Here is an 18,131-nt window from a genome sequence, read left to right as displayed (position 1 = left end):
ATGACTGATTTTCCTGGTTGGGGTAAGATCTGTTGGAAAAGTTATAATGGAATTACAGAATATGGGAAGAGGAGCATGCCAAGATGCGGCGGGGGGGGGGGGGGGGAAATTAATGAGTTATTATAAGCACATCCCAAGTTTCCTGCAATGCTAGGGCTGTAGGCTGTGGAGAATTTAGAAGGCAGATAGAAATATGCCTCTGTAAGTCGGGGGAAAAGTGAGGTCTAGAGATAAGGAATTGGGAGTCACTCATATATAGGTACTAGCTGAAACCGTCAGAGTGGTAGCTGAAGACAGCAGGAGAAGAAAGGAAGGCTAAGATAGAATGCTGCCAAACATTAACCTTTAAAGAGAAATGTGATACCATGGATATTAGTTCCAAACTGACTAAAAACTCATGTAGACACTTTATAATATGAAATGTAGAATGCTTCGACATTAACATTAAGGAAAACTCCGTTTGAGAAATAGGTGTGAAGCTTGGAAAATATGCCATTTAACCAAAAAGTTCACTGAACTGCATATACAGGACTGAATCAGACTTTTCTCTGGTTACTCTTCAAAGGAATAAATTTATTTGTCTTAAACATATGGAAGACTTTTTTTGTTTAATGGAAATCAGTGAATTCAACAACGATGGTCAACAAATTTTTCCTTTACTATTGTTAGCAATCTTTAGAAGATTACATACTGATTTAGAGGCTACATTTGTGTTGCTGTTTACTCACAGCTATTATTAACTACATAGTTTCATTTGTTTAAAAAAATTTCTTTTAATGCTTATTTACTTGTGAGAGAGAGACAGACAGAGTGTGAGCGGGGGAGCGGCAGAGAGAGAGGGAGACACAGAATCTGAAGCTGGCTCCAGGCTTTGAGCTGTCAGCACAGAGCACGACGCGGGACTCGAACTCACGAACTGTGAGATCATGACCTGAGCCGAAGTCAGATGCTTAACCGACTGAGCCACCCAGGTGCCCCATAGTTTCATTTGTAAGAAGATAATTTTAATAACTTACTTTGTATTGATTTTGAGCACAATGAATATCTTACTGTAATAAAATATTTTGTTAAGAGAGAGAGAGAGAAAGATGAGGGGAAACCAGCAGTGGAAACAAAGTAGTTACAGGTAGGCAAAGACTCAGAATCAGCAGCAAAACAAACACTACAATACAGCATCATGAATTAGAGAATCTTTTTTTAAAAATTTATTTATTTTGAGGAAGACAGGGAGAGAGAGAGAGAGAGAGAAAGAGAGAGAGAGAGAGAGAGAGAGAGAGAGAGAGAGAGAGAGAGAGAGTGTGTGTGTGTGTGTGTGTGTGTGTGCAGGAGGGGCAGAGAGAGGGAGAGAGACAGAATCCCAAGCAGGCTCTGCACTGTCAGCATGGAGCTCTATGCCAGGCTCGAACTCATGAACCCTGAGATCATGACCTGAACTGAAGTCAAGAGTCAGACACTTAACTGACTGAGCCACCCAGGCACCCCAAGGGCATATTTTGTTCTTGTAAACTGAAGATATGAGAATATGCATATATGTCCATGAGAATGGTCTAGTACAGTTGTTTTCAATGATGGCAATTTTGGACCTCAGGGCAAATTTGACAATGTATGGAGACATTTCTGGTTGTCACAAATTGGGAGGTGAGATGATTAGAGGCTAAGGATGCTGCTAAGCAGCCTACAACATATAGGACGGCACCCCCACTCCCACTAACAAAGAAATATCTGGCCCCAAATCTCAGGAGTGCAACAGTTAAGAAACCCTGGTCTAGCAGAAAGTGAGAAAGTGATGGTGGTTTTTATATACTGGTTTAATGTCTCATATAAATCCTTGCTGTTAAGAAATAACATCAGGGATTCAAATAATACTCTTTCTGTTAAACAAACAAACAAACAAAAATTAAATGTTTCCCTCCTCTTCACAAATTTATATTTAAACACATAACTAAGTACTCAACAATGTTTATTTTTATCTGCAGGATTTTTGTATTTTCTTCCAAGAAAATCTATACCTGTTCTACACCTATTATAGTACGTACGTTGTTCTACAGAGACTTTTATTAAATTTTCACACACACCAGTAACAGAAAACAATGCACATTAAAAATACACCAAATTTTTTAATACACTGGGGACCACAAATGTATTAACTTATGCTAACAAGTTACTGCATTTTTGCACTATGTCTGTTTAATTGAAAAGTATCGAGAGACAGAAGGATGAATTGTTTAAAAACTATTATGTAGAAGAACCTATCTGCAGTCTGGTTTCTATCTCCATCATTCTCTCTGTATCTCACATATAAGCCCATGGCTTTAAAATATCCTTCTATGAGTTAAGGACTCTCCCAAATTTATACCCTGACCCTAAAGCTGATCCCCTTGGACTCCACGCTCATCCATACAATTTCCTAATTGTTAGTCCCCGCTGAAGAATTTGTAGGCATGTCAAAACATGATTTCTTAATCACCACACCACCCCATACAAACTTTTCTTCTGTAACCTTCCTCACGGCTACATGAGGATTCACTCCTTTGCTCAATTCAAAAAAAAAAGAAAAATCGACAAGTCATTTTTGATTATCTTTTCATCTGCTGCTTCTGAAAGCATCACCAAGTCCTACTGTCCATCTCCACAATGCATCTTAAATATGTCTCCTCTCCATCTCCAGTACTACCTCCTCAGACCAAACTACCACGGTGTCTTACTTGGGACACGCTTAGTGCCTGGTTTCTTCTTCCCTCTTCCCTCCCCCCCCTCCCTCCTCCCTCCCTCCCCCTCTCCCTCCGTTCCTTCCTCCCTCTTCCTTTCCTTTTCTCTTTTCTTTCTTTCTTTCTTTTCTTTCTTTCTTTCTTTCTTTCTTTCTTTCTTTCTTTCTTTCTTTCTTTCTTTCTAGTTTGTGGCTTAATGTGCCATTTTCTTCTTTCTTTCTTTCTTTCTTTCTTTCTTTCTTTCTTTCTTTCTTTCTTTCTTTTTCTTTCTCTATTTTTGAGAGTGAGAGAGAGAGACAAAGCGCAAACAGGGGAGGGGCAGAGAGTGGGAGACACAGAATCCGAAGCAGGCTCCAGGCTCTGAGCTGTCAGCACAGAGCCCAATGAGAGGCTTGAACTCAAACTGGGAGACTGTGATCTGAGCCTAAGTCAGGCACTTAACCGACTAAGCCACCTAGGCACCCCCATGGTTTTCCTCTTTCCATTCTTCCCACATTCAATCCATTCACCACCCTCAGCCAAAGAGCTCTCCAGATTACCCGTACACCTCAACTGAATGCTTCACATAGCTTGTGGAATAAAATTCAAACCCATTTTCACAGTGTATGAGGCTACGTGCTTCCCTAACTTCCCTGCCTCTCTCTTCCCATGAGTCGCTGGCCTCTTCTCCATCACTGGAACTGTCTCAAACTACTGGCACTCCTCCTCTGCTCTTCTCATTACCTGTCCCTCAGGTCCTGCCTGGTAAGTCATCTTTTCTGACTTTTTTGGACAGGCCTTCCCTGGTCAGCCCCTCTAAAGTGGCCTCCTGGTTTACTCAGCAGGCAGGCATTTCCTGTTGGTTTTTTTTTTTTTTTTCAGGCACATTCGCCATGACAGGTAACATGGCCTATGATCATCCCATGCATTTATTCACCTGCTAAGTAGCAGTGTTTGTTTATGCATTTCTGTGAGGGGGGAAGAAGACTTGGTATCACTTGTATACCCCTGATTGTATTTAACACAGAACTTTGCACCTGATTGTCAGCCAACAGGTACTTACGAAGTACCTGAATGAACAAATCTTAAATAAGGAAGAAAAAAAATGTTAACTCACCGAGCGTCCAGAAAGGTCTTTGACTTGGTAAATGGGAGAAGAAACCAGGCTTCAGTGCGTTTGTAATCACAATGTCAAAAAGATCTGTAAAATCATTCCTAAAAAGCAACAATATTTTTCATAATTTTAAGAAATTAGAAAAAGCCCATATAAAATAGAACTTCATTTTTACCTATCAGACCACAGAATCATTTCTTACCTTTTGATTAACTTTTGCATGCTTTCTATATATTTTATATACAGAAATAGGAAGTGGTTGAGCAAAACTTTTCCTGACGACACCTTGACGCATAAACGTAAGGGGAAAAATGCGTATTAACTCGTTAACTCTGGGTGCGAAGCTGGCTTTCTCATGATGGTAATAGTTACAGTGAGTGAATTCAATGGCTTCTAACAACAAAAATATTCATGAGCTGTATCTTCAAATGTGGGCCCTGAACTCTGTCTCGATTTATTAGCAGGAAAAGGTATTGATAATTTTGTGTGTTACATGGGTCCTACAGAAAGCTAGCATGATCAAGTCAGGTGATATCTTTTAGAGTGTTCACATATGAAGAAGGCATCTTCTTTTGAAAATCAGTGTGCTCTTATAATGTGGTAATTTTTAGATAACAACAATAATTGTTTTTTGGCCTGTATTTAATACTACATTAAGGATCATTTGGGATGGCAAAGGGTAGATGGGATTCATTATAGCAATGGGGAAGACAGTAACTACAAATCTAAACTATGCTAAAGAGACCGTAAGATAGGAAGAAAAACTTTGGTTATCTATGCTAATGACAAAGAAGGTAAGAGTGCTTATTCTGAAGCATGGTCCCACTATCAGGACAGCAAATAGTCTCACAGTCTGAGAGGCACTGGGCAAGGCATCCAGGATTTCCACCTTAATTCACTTCAAGGACCCCAGGTTTATGTATTATTAAAAAGCAGAAAATCTACTGGCAGATCTAAGTATACCACAGACCCATCTAAGCTCACATGTGCTGAGGAACATGGACACCAGGAGGCTAAACAAGTCAGCCAGAGGTCAGTTGTGAGGGTTAAACTTGCTTCATACTCCCAGCAATTCAGTATTTGCTGAAATCCTAGGAAACGTTAGGGAGATCTAGTAGCCCATTTTAGAATCTGGCTCTGAGCATGGATATTCCTGGTATTGCTCACAAGAATGACAGAAGTATTAAGACTTCCTGAAACTTATCAACTACTCTCATACTTCACCTGTGTTACGCTTATTTAAACTCCCCTCTCACACCTATGAGATATGATTGTCCCATTTTTAAGATGACGAAATCGAGGATGAGAGGTGCAAGAACATACCTCAGGTCTCAGAGCAAGTTGCAAGGTAGAGCCTTGAACCCATATGTGTCTTAAGTCTGTGCATTTGTACTGCCTCAATTTTCAAGGATGTCAGGCCCATTGCCGGCTGTGCAAAATGGTGAAGTACACGGCTCCCCACTCAAATGGCTAGAGGCGCTGTACTCCAGGTCTGTATGTACCTGGGAGTGAAACCTACAACTCCATGTCCCTCAACAGTCATCCAAAACTGAGAAACCAAATTCATGGAGCACTGCTTGAAGGATGTGTCGTTTATCAACCTTTCAGAACATCTAAAGCCCAGACCACCGGTGGGCTTTTAGCATCCTGGCCCCCGTAACACTGCTTTGCTAAACTGTACCTGGGTGGTGTTGCTGTTGACAGATATTGAGGGATGTTACGAGAAACAACTACGTCTCTCAGCATTGTCTAATATAAGGATACGGTCATGGTCGAGCACTTTTAAAACAGCATTAGCCTAATTTGTTATCCAGTATTGTAGAAGACCATGAAAATGGAATGACTCATTACTTACCCAAGAATATATTCACAGAGAAGTCGACAGTAATCACTGTGAGAACTTGTAATTAACAACAGAATTTTCCCAGCATTCTTTAGCTGTCGAAGCCACTTTTTCACAGATTCAGGACAAGTGTGTAAATATCTGCCTGGATCTCTCTTTATTTCTGGAAAATATATTCCACAGTTTTCTGAAAAATAAAAATGTCAAAGAGATTTTTCTTTAAAAAAATTGAGAGGAGGGGCCAACATGGCAGAGAAGTAGGGGGTTCCGAAGTTCCCTGGTCTCTCCAACAAAGCAGTGTTGAAGCCAAAGGACTTTGAACTCCAAAAGTCCAGGAGACAGACACAGATTCATTTCTAAAAAAATTGTTTGACTCTGTATATTCTTCAAACAAGTTCATCTCTCTCAAAGCTATAGATAAAAAGAGAAAAACTTGATTCAAACATAGCAATGATGCCATTGCTAACTGCTTCTTAAGAATACTTCCTGTTCTGGGGAGTCTGGGTGGCTCAGTCGGTTAAGCATCCGACTTCAGCTCAGGTCATGATCTTGCGGTTTGTGAGTTTGAGCTCTGCATCCGGCTCTGTGCTGACAGCTGGGAGCCTGGAACCTGCTTTGGTTTCTGTGTCTCCCTCTCTCTCTACCCCTCTCCTGCTCGTGCTCAGTCTCTCTCTCAAAAATAAATAAACATTAAAAAAAAAAGAGAATATTTCCTATTCTTTACTTAAGGACATGACGAATGAAAATGTCAACTGAGAATGTTGGATATTTGATAAGAACTGATAAACTATTGAAATAGATAACAGAGGTGCCTGGGTGGCTCAATCGGTTAAGTGACTGACTGTTGATTTCACCTCAGGTCATGACCTCATAGTTCTCAAGATTGAGCCCCGAGTCAGGCTCTGAGCTGACAGCATGGAACTTGCTTGGGATCCTCTCTTTCCCTCCCTCTCTCTGCGCCTCCCCCACTTGTGCACTCTCTCTCAAAAATAAATAAATAAAAACTTACTGACAGCAGAGAGCCCGATTTGGGGCTTGAATTCACGAATCATGAGAACATGACCTGAGCCGAAGTAGGACATTTAACCCATTGAGCCACCCAGGTGCCCCTAATCAGCAGTTTTGAGTCCGGAAAAAACCTTACTGCATTTGGAATGTCAATTAATAAATATTCTTTCAATCATTCAACAAATATTTGCTGAATACAAACGACAAATAAGTATTCAGATAATGCCCCAGAAAGGCATCTTTGGCATGAAGCCAGTGAGAGGGGAGCTGGGTTCTTCAGAGTCACAATTGTGTTGCAGATGGAATTCAGACTAGAAAGCCAGTCTAGTACAGCCTGTGAGAGGTGCTGAGATGTCAAATGGAAAAACCAGCTAGAAAAGGTCAGAAGGCACTGCAACTGACAGCAAAAGGACCTCAATCACTGAGCAGGGCCAGCAGGCGCTGACCCTTTGAGTCTTTAGGGAGTCCAAGGGGTCAGTCTGAGCTCTGGGACAGATGGTGCCAGTATCTCCAGAAGTTCTGGTCAGACCCACCCACAATGTTTGTCAGGGTGCCTTGAGAGTGGTGCATACTTAGCAGACACTTGTATGTTTGCCTGAAATGCTACTAGATTCATAAAGTACTTCAGAGATATTGTTCTGTGAGGGGTAGCATTAATAAACAGAAAAAGAGAACCCAACTTCTTTAACTACTAAGAAAAGGACACAAGCATAAACAAAACCACAGGAGAAAGAGCTTGTAACGAATGATAAACTCTGCCATGGATGTGGGCTATACCTTTAATTCTGTACAGTCTCACGCACTTAAAATAACAGATAATCAAAGTTACTATTTCAAGAATAGCAGGAGGAAGAAGAGTCTCTAAGCAAAAAGCCAAAATGAAACAAAGACCAGAAATGGTAGCAAACACTGTTGTCTGCCTGCCCAAATCCCACCGCTTCTCCTTGGCTGGAGACACTGCTTTTCTATGAGGCTGCACCCTCTTCTGAGGGGCTGGGTGCTCAGGGAGGTCATGGGTCTCTATCAGTTGAACCTGTCTTGGTGATTCCTTCCGCCTGCAGTGCAGTGAATTGTTTCGGAAGCGCTGGAGACCCGTGCCTGGTCAGTGGGACCTGAGAACTCTGAGACTCTCTGGAATCTTGAATACACCACCGAGAAGACATCTACATACGAGTATACGTCCCCTCTTCTACTCTGTGCTTTGCTAGGCTTGCACATTCCACCTAGAAGGGCAGCAGCTCTCCTCAACACAAAGCTCACGTCTGACATAACCAGGATGGCCAAGTGGAAATCTGAAAGGAACCGGGGTTCCTGATGACATCATCAGGTCTCTTGATTAAGACACTGAATGAACTAACCATTGCTGAAGGTACCAGCCAAACTGGGGACTTCCGGTCACATGACTCAATTTAACAACCGCTTAAATATCAAGTATATCTCTTATTTGTAGCCTACAGTCCCTCTACTTAGAAAATGATATACTGCAAGAATTAATCACAACCAGACCAAAAAATAAAAACCCCCACCCCCTCCCATGTTACAATATGAGAATAATATACAGACATAAAGAGACCCAGAACAAAAACAAAGTTCACACTCTTCTTGTGTTTTGCCGTACAGGAACACTACGTAAATCTCTGTGATCTCTTAATATTGTACAAACTATGTAATGACCCTTAAATAAAAGTCTACAGAGAAGAGAAGGCAGTAGTAAGAAAGGGCTAATTTAAGGCAGAGAAAATTAATAAAATGAAATAGCTAAGAATTTGTTTGGCGAATCATTATTGAAGTAAAGGGCAGAGGCAGTGTCTCTCTCAGAATTTCCCAGAAAAACAAAGCTTCTATAGCAATAGAACTATTACGGGATGGAAAACAAAAGGTATGTGTATATAATGCTGAAAACATTTACATACTTAAGCATCTATATTCAGAAACGACAGCTGAGGGGCTCCTGGGTGGCTCAGTCGGTTAAGTGGCAGACTTCAGCTCAGTTCATGATATCCTAGTTTGTGGGTTTGAGCCCCGCATCAGGCTCTGAGCTGACAGCTCCAAGCCTGGAGCTTCGGATTCTGTGTCCCCCCCCCCCCCCCCACCCCTCCTCTGTTCACTCTCTCTCTCAAAAATAAATAAACATTAAGAAAAAAGAAAGAAAGAAACGACAGCTAAGAAAAAAGTCTATTTTTTCCTTAGCTATATGTGCTCAGTGCCATCTAGTGATCAAAATATGAATTACTGCTACAAAACTATTCCATTTCCAAATGAGTAACAAAATAAAGCACGCACATTTAAATACTGTATTTGAAAATTCTTGCCTAAATTAGTTTTATTAGTTTTCTTTAGAGTTAATCCAAAAGAGTCCAAACATAATACTTTAGTTGGAGAAAATGACTCTCTGTGGCAATAATATGGGTGTCCTCATTTTGTTCACAAGACAGATTAAGGTGAACTAAAAAAGGTAAGTCCTGTACAAACAGTTGCCCAATAGTAGACTATGGGTCGCTATTATTATAAACAATCACTGGCTGCTGTTGGGGAATATACAGTTATTCCCGTAACCTCAAATCATTAAAGGAACAGGAGATATAACTACACAATACACATCCATCTTCTTTAAATTTTACTTTTATTGCAATCTAGCTGACATATAAGCATTGTGTAAGTTTAAGATGTACAATGTGTTGATTTTCTGTATTTCTATATTGCAATATGATTACTACCTTAGCGTCTGCTAGTACCTCTATCATGTCACATAATTATCTTTTCTTTTTTGTGGTGGGAACAATTAAGATCCAGTCTCTTAGCAATTTTGGAGTTTCTAATATAGTACTATCGTCTATAATACACACTCATATTTTTATTGAACTAAATCAAGGTATTAAACCAAAGGAAGTTAGGTTGAACACACTACATTGGATAATAATGGTCTATTAAATTATCTCCTTGAAGTGACTGTAACCTCCTAAGGGTAGGGAGCCTGACTTTCTGCTTAGCATGGAACAGTCATTCAATGAATGAATACTTAAATTAGTGCAGGGGCAGACCCAGGGATATTTATGTTTATTAAAAGTCAAAGTAATAATATGATTTGTAGCATATAATCTCACTGTGAATGACAAAAAATTGTCTTATTCATGTCCTGTCAAAGTCATTGTATCTAAATCACCTTCCATTTTTTTTACCCCTACTGAAAAAATCATGTTTAAATATAATTTTATCTTGATAAATTAACACTGACTGCACAAGATGGGGAATTTACACCTAAGGTAGAAGGAAAGGAATGGTCTTGTTTGTTCTCAACACACAAAGTCGCCTGTGTTTTTACTTAACTTTAAAGCAATTCTATTTCGCTGCCCCTTTATATAACTCATTTTCCTAGTCTTGGCATCCCTCTCACATCCTTAGATGCTGGTATTTTCTGTATACAGATGGGATTAAAAGTACATTTTTTAAAAAGCTAGTTCTAAAGAATAAAAGTTTACTAGCCCTCTTATATTAAGAATATTGGTTAATAAAGAGTCATGAAAATAATAGCAAAGTGTTGCAACAATCTGATATGCACATAAAATGTCCTGCTTGTATCAAACATGACTGAGGATTTGGGGACCTCTTGTGGTTAAAAAAAAAAAAAAAGCACAACTGGAACATTAAAAACACTTTTTTAGTTAAAAAAATGTTTTTTTAACGTTTATTTATTTTTTGAGACAGAGAGAGACAGAGCATGAACGGGGGAGGGTCAGAGAGAGAGGGAGACACAGAATCCGAAACAGGCCCCAGGCTCTGAGCTGTCAGCACAGCTCGAACTCACGGACCTTGAGATCATGACCTGAGCCGAAGTCGGACGCTTAACCAACCAAGCCACCCAGGCGCCCCAACACTTTTTTAGTTTAACAGACAACTGTGCCACATCACTATTTCTATTATCATGGAATAAGGAAGCATTTTTCTTGTTAACTGTGTCACTACTGTTCGTGTGATTTGTGGCTGGAGTTTTCAAAGCTCTTGGCCGAGGGGATTAGAGATGCTGGGATGCCAACACCTCCACCATCAGCCTCCACTTAAGGTCTGTTGCTCCCACTGCAGAGCATGATACAGGGGAGATTAAAATGTTTACAACCTTTACCAGTTACAGAACAGCATGTTAGTGAACAGCTGAAATGTTTAGCTCTAAACTGTTCAAATGAACCTGCTGCAAGAGATGATATAATTAATTTTCTGAAATTAATTACATTTCAGAAATGTACACTACATAAATTTGGGGCCAAGAGATGCTGAAATATTTTTTGAAGGTAACAGAGATAAGCAATCTCAGACCTTGTCTGATAAAGAGAAAGCTTTTATTTATAGAGGGCAAACGATGAAACAAATTTAATACTAGGACAGACCTCCTGTTTAGGGTCCCTTTATGGTTTTTTTCTATCTAATATATTTGTAAATAAAGAAATGCAGAATATCTAGGTTGAGTAAAGTGAAAATCTACATGCTAAATATAATGGTTGGTAAAGGACAACAAATAAGAATTGGAAAATGAAATATATAATGTAATGAAAAATCATTTATAAAATTTATACTTAAACAGTATTTGACTTCTATCTCTGTATCGTGACCTACTTGGAAGATTCTGATTTAATTGGTCAGGGCCGGGGTGATGACACTGGTATATATATTTTTAAGTTTATTTAGGTATTTTGAGAGAGAGAGAGAGAGAGAGAGAGAGAGAGCGAGCAAGTGGGGTAGGGGCAGAGAGAGATTCGGAGAAAGAGAATCCTCAGCAGGCTCTGTGCTGTCAGCTCAGAGCTTGATGTGGGGCTCAATTTCTTGAATTGTGAGATCATGACCTGAGCTGAAATCAAGAGACAGAAGCTTAACTGACTGAGCCACCCAGGTGCTCTGACACTGATATTTTTTTTTTAAAGCTCCCCAAGTAACTTTAATGTGCAGCTAGGATTAAGGATTATTACTCTAAGATCTAAGAACTAGGACTCTTGCTATTATTCTCTCTATATCCTGCCTTCCTCATTGTATATCATAGGCTCTCAGAGGACAGAGCTTCTTAATTTTACAGTGTCTTTATAAGTTAACATACAGCCTTATACCTAATAGGTAATCAATACATATTAATTGCTGTTGATGTGTGATGTCACACATAGGCACACTGAATGAAGGACCTTGTCTGATAAAGAGAAAGCTTATGCTGGAGACCAGTATGAAGAGAAGGGAAAGGATATGAGGGTTGAAAATTTATAAATTAAAAAAAAAATGCTATTTATTTTTGAGAAAGAGAGAAAGAGAGAGAGAGAGCGAGCAGAGGAGGGGCAGAGAGGGAAGAAGACACAGAATCGGAAGCAGGCTCCAGGTTCCCAGCTGTCAGCACAGAGCCTGACATGGGGCTCGAACCCACAAACTGTGAGATCATGACTTGAGCCCAAAGTTGGACGCTTAACCAACTAAGCCACCCCGGTGCCCCACAGAGGGTTGAACATTTAAATGCAAGAACACAGACAATGCTAAGGGAGACTGGCTTGATATGTTTGACCCAATAGAGGGGGTAGTAAATTATGCTGCTTGAATCTGTGATTCCCAAACCTGGGATCACAATGGTCTGTGTAGCACTTGCAACAAATATCCATTCCTGTGCCCCACTCCACAGATGTCTGATGGGGCTCCACAGATTCACAGGTGGCTGATTAGACATTTGCAAACCTGTAGATGGACCATTTTAATCTTAGTCTACACCAGTATCTACACCTCCATGGTGATGTCACAGCCAGATAACTTTAGTCAAAATGAACACCCACTGCCACAGCGTCTCCTCCTCTAATATTTATCTCTGCTTTATGCAGACAATCTTTAAAAATTGACCTCGAAGAATCTTTCAATTCTTTGAGAATTTCTGTAGATAAGTGGTTCTCAAACTTTATCATGATCAGAATCACCCAGAGAGCTTGTTAAAACACTCTTATTAGAGTTTCTGATTCAGTGTGTTTGGGTGGGGCTTGAAAATGTACATTTCTAACAATTTCTCAGGTCAGCTGATAGTGGGACCACACTTTTGAATATTACTGCTGTATTAAACCTTTATAAAACCAGAGAGTTTTTTTTTAATCCTTTTTCTCCTAGAAGAAAATCCTCACTATTTGGGCGAAAAGTGCAAAATCAGAGTAAGCATGTTTAATATTACCTGATGAAAATTCTCAAACTTGTGTCTTACATTAAAATGAATCTAAACAAACAAGGTTTTAAGTTTGTAAAAATGATTTTTATTTCTTATAATGGAAAGATATATTCAAGGGTAAATATCTGATGGGATTTTTTTCACAGTATTAATTTTACATTCTTTTTCACTTATCTATCATGAGAGTAGTAATTTTGTAGGTAAAGCAGAAAAGCCTGTGCTTTGGAGTTAGATTGGCCTAAGTTTGAATTCCAGGTTTGCCACCTGCTATACTGGTTGTATGATTTTTGAGGAAGTCTAGAAGCACAGTTAATTTTTACTAAAGCTCATTATAATTGGAGGGGTATTTGCATGTTCTTCTGTGTGTTCACTTTATTATACATATCACATCACAGGAAAACACGTGTAGTGGACTGAATACCCAAGGGGGCTACAACAGTCTCTCCCACCTCATGTGTGTCTAGAATTGGGGTTGAACTGTTCCATTCCTTTGAATGCCGACAGGCCCTTGTATTACTTCGACCAGTAGAATGGGGGCCAAGTAACACTGTGTTAGTTTCAGGAGTAGCCCTTAACTGGCCCGGGAACTTCAATTTTCTGTCTCTTGGAAGCCAGGGTCAGGTAAAAAGTGCAACCAAGCTCAGACCACCATGCTGTGAGGAGCAAGTCTGAAGAAGAGCTTAAGTGCACATGCTCTAACTGCCGGAACAATGAGTGAGCCCCCTCAGACATCCAGCCTAGTCAGGCCTTCAGATGACTGCAACTACGTGGGAGACCCCAAGTGCAAAGCACCCAACTCAGACCAGAATATCAGTGACAATAACAAAGCGTGGCTTTAAGCTACTAAGTTTTGTGGTGGTTTCTTATGGAACAATAGAAAACCAGAACAAGATACTTTGGAATAGTGTCATAATTCTAATTATTATCTCCATGCAATTCAAGATATATTAAGAAAACATTTGTTAATGTTTCTAGAAACATTTGAAATACAAGCAAACAGGCTCTAAATTGTTTTTGTTCACCTCCAAAGAATAACTCAAAGGTTCCTATTGTATACATATTTACAGAACATAAACACATGCATGGCTTATGTTAACATAAAATCTTTTGAACAGTTTAAATAAAACTAAAATTAGCAAGTGTTTAAGGCACATTCACATAGCACTTCTGACTTCTCACATACTTCAAATGTGAGCTACTTAGGAAACTGAGACAATAATCACCAGTTGCTGAAGTACATAGTGATTACAACAGGAAAAAAAAATAAATCTTTTGGGATGTTTATCCCCCATTAACCTCAAATCAAAAAGCATTTGAGGTTTCTTCAAAAAATAGGTTGGTCTTCAAACAAACGTGCATTGTAAAGATTGTATTTTATCACAAGGGTGCACTGTTTCCTTAATTACTTTAGCTGACACACCCTCAACATCTTCAGAAATATCTTTTCTTACTAATAAAGCCAAAAGTATGCAGAACTATGACTCACGAGGAGGAAATCAACTTCAGAACGCGCATAAAGATTACAGTCACTAAAGATGACTTATCCAGTATCTGGTCTCACAGTGTATTATACAAACAGTAAAGCCCTAAGAGCTAGTAAGTCTGTACCACTTCTGTACCTAGGACACACGGAACTTTGGGAAACAGTTCTTTTAATGAGGCATTAATCTGTTTTTCACCACACGTTTCCACCCAAATCTGTACTCCATCAGGTGTATCCTCTATATATTTTTGCAAAATGCCACCTGGCCAGTTACTCCAAGTTGATTAAAAAAGAAAAAAAGAAAAGGGCAACAATAATAATTTTTTAAATTAGATTTTAATTCACATCTTCTGGCAGAGGTTTTACTTTTATAATAGAAAACTTGAAATTGTAGACTTGATAAAATAGAAAAGTGTTAATATCTACTTCATATAGCAAACACAACTACATAGGATCTAAGTGTAATGCTCTACAATACTGCTTGAGGAGTAATAATGCCCTCGACCAGAATTCTTAACCCATGGTACGCACATGGCCTCCAGCGGGCGAATAAAATCCAAACACTGTTTGCAACGCTGTGCCTGTGACTATATTTGTGTGCATCTGGGGGAGCAGAGCAGGTGCTCTAGTCTACATCAGATTCCTGGGGCCAGGATCATGTGGTTCCCGAGAGGTTAAGAATCATAGATTTAGATTTCTAAGACAAGAACAGCCCAATGGAAAAAGCATTCCAATATGCCCTGTTTGTTACTGTCAAGAGAAATGTTATACATATGTCTTAGAAAAAATGAGATTCTCTGTAATAGGTGATAGATAATTCCTAGAGCACCCTGCACTTTTCTACATGTATAAAGTCCAATAAACTTCTATTTATTTAGGGTGGCTAAAGTATTGCTCTTGCTAATTTAATTTGTAGGTTGAAAATTACCAAATATACAACTTAAAAAATATACATAACACATAATATTGTTAAGGTTGAAACTACACTGACGTTGAAAATAAAAAAATGTTTAAAGAAATTTATGATTGAAGGAGATTAATGAGATTAAATGCTTACTTTTATTAAATGATATATTCTTGGGGCATCTGGGTGGCTCAGTCGGTTAAGCGCCCAACTTTGGCTCAGGTCATGATCTCACAGTCTGTGAGTTCAAGCCCCGCGTCGGGCTCTGTTGTGCTGACAGCTCAGAGCCTGGAGCCTGTTTCAGATTCTGTGTCTCCCTCTCTCTCTGACCCTCCCCCGTTCATGCTCTGTCTCTCTCTGTCTCAAAAATAAATAAACATCAGAAAAAAATTTTTTAAATGATATATTCTTGCTATACGAAATCCGTTATATTGGGTTTTCTACTGCCGTATAAAAAACTGCCTCAAACATAGTGGCTTAAAACAGCACTATATTATCCTATCTCATGGTTTTGAGGGTTGACAGAGTTCAGCATTCAGCTGGGTGGTTCTCACTTGGGGTGTGCCAGTCAAATGTCACTGGGTCTGGAATCACCTAAAGTTTCCTTCACTCACTGTCTGGCACCTGTCTGGAATGGCGGGAAGAGCGGGGCTGCCGAAACATCTTTCTCCTTAGCTAGCTTGGGCCTTACCGCAGCATTCCAGTCTCAGGATGGCTGGATTTCCGCCACAGCAAGTGTTCAAGACACTAAGGCAAAAGCTGCGAGGACTCTTATGACACAGCCTAAGAAGTCTAGTGGTGTCATTTCTGCTGCACTTTACTGATTATATGGCGCTGGCTCATTTTTAAGGAGAAGAAAACAAGGGTGTAAATTCTGGGCAGCATAGTTCATTAGGAGCTCTCTTTCAGACCAGCTACCAAACATGCTAATATTTGGGTGTGATTTCTGCCAGGATATTTTCTATTCATATGTAACTGTATGGCAATTTTAAGCACACCACATAGAGTTTTTTACCTGTGCTTTTTGCTCGCCATCACGTTTGAGCAATTTCCTACAGCATTCTCATTCATTTCAAAACATTTTAATGGTTTTAATACCAAACTTTCTACATGGATTTATATACAATTATCTTGTCTGTAAAAATAACTGACACACTTAGAGTGCTTATTTTTGCCCAACACAATTCTAAGAACTTTACAACTATTAATGTATTTAACACTTGCGATACCAACCCTGTGAGATGGGACCTATATTATTCCCACTTTGCAGGTGAGAAAACTGAGGAAGAGAGAGGCTAAGGAACCTGTCCAAAGTCACAAAGCCAGAATGTAGCAGAACCAGGATGTGAATGCAGCCAGTCTACTTTCAGAACTTGTGCAACAGTGCCTCTCCAGTGATATGGCATTTGGGCACTGTATAACTTTCAGGACACCAGAAATGCCCCCTTCTCCCTCTCCCTCTCCCTCTCCCTTTTTATGTGGTACACTATTACACAGTACCACAGTTCAAGGGTTTTGGGATTGATTGGAAATTGAGTAAGTGAGAGTTTGAGATTGGAGCAAATCAAGTTAGATTTCTCTAGAGGCAAAAAAAGTATCTACTGGCATGGATTCTAATTCTAATCACAGAATATAGAACTGGGAGGCGCCTTAGAAATCACCTACTTCCTCCCTGTCCTGTTAAAGATGAATTAGATTTTAATGAGTAAATTCTAAAGATGAGTACACACTACAGATTTGGCTCAAAACTAGTTACTGACAAATTTGGGAATGGAATAAATACAGTGCTCCAGACTAAACCTTAAGTAACCTTATCACTTACATAATGTTAAGTGTTACGTTACATAAGTTGCTTACATGTCTTGTTTTAGATCTAAATTATCTGGTGATCAGTGTCTGTGAAAGAAAAAATAACACATTCAGAAGAAGCAGAGGTCAAGCTCCTTAACCGATATACCGATTTTGCGGTGTAATTACTGAATAATGGGCTTTTCCTCAGAATTTCTATAGGAGTACTTTGTAGTTACTAAGCTGAAGTTATCTATGCAATTATCTAGAAACAGAGATCTTATACTGGGATAGGAAAAACAAAACAAAACAAAACAAGTGTATTACATTAAGGAAGAAATATTATTTCCCTTCCTGGAATGCACTGTCCTCCCTTTGCTGATCAGGAATGTCTGTGGCCTGTCACAAGGCCATGTTCTCTGTTTAAAAAAAAAAGGAAGGGGTGCCTAGGTGGCTCAGTCAGTTGAGCATCCCACTTTGGCTCAGGTCATGATCTCACAGTCATGAGTTCGAGCCCTGCCCTGCAATGGGCTCACTGTTGTCAGTGCAGAGCCCACTTGGGATCCCCCACTCTCTCTCTCTCTCTCTCAAAAACAAAATAAACATGAAAAAAAACCAAACCAAACAAAAAAACAAGGCAGTGTTCTCTGTGCAGCCTGTCCCAGGCACAAGGCCTCTGAACCGCAGTGATGACATTCATCACACTACACAGTAATAAACACTTGTAGTGTGTTTATGTAGTTTTCTTTCTGAGATTGAGATCTTTCAGAAAAGGAACCGTGTTTGCATTTTTTACATTCTTGATTGTCAGGCAAACAGTAAAGGATTACCAATTGCGGAAGTGTGTATGGGTGGAGAGCTACCACACAAAACTTACCAGTTGATCATAAAGACTGGAGTTGGCAAACCACAGCCTGCAAGCTAAGAAAGGCATTTCCATCTTAAAATGGTTATGTAAGTATCTATTTAAAGCCTGTAATTTTTATTTTCTAGCCCTTTGAGAAAACATTTGCTGATCCCTGATATAAATATAGTATTTCATAATTATAGGACAGGAATAATAAACAACAAATAGTTATAACTTAGTATTAGAAAATACCAAGAACAGGGGTGTCTGGATGGCTCAGTGGGT

General features: G+C 39.5%; 1 protein-coding gene across 2 annotated transcripts in view; it reads right to left on the bottom strand.

Moving 5' to 3' along the window:
* Nucleotides 1-18,131, bottom strand: part of NT5DC1 (5'-nucleotidase domain containing 1) — a 139,841-nt gene that overhangs the window by 21,245 nt on the left and 100,465 nt on the right. For both annotated transcript variants that reach the window (XM_058735030.1, XM_058735029.1), the window contains exons 7-8: nucleotides 5,657-5,831; nucleotides 3,805-3,902 (exon numbers count right to left, since the gene is read on the bottom strand). In XM_058735030.1, coding sequence (XP_058591013.1) covers nucleotides 3,805-3,902; nucleotides 5,657-5,831 — 273 coding nt within the window. The remainder of the gene's footprint in view (nucleotides 1-3,804; nucleotides 3,903-5,656; nucleotides 5,832-18,131) is intronic.

Source organism: Neofelis nebulosa, chromosome 6 (assembly GCF_028018385.1).
Source record: "Neofelis nebulosa isolate mNeoNeb1 chromosome 6, mNeoNeb1.pri, whole genome shotgun sequence".
Taxonomy (NCBI): domain Eukaryota; kingdom Metazoa; phylum Chordata; class Mammalia; order Carnivora; family Felidae; genus Neofelis; species Neofelis nebulosa.
This window is presented reverse-complemented; position numbering and strand designations above follow the sequence as displayed.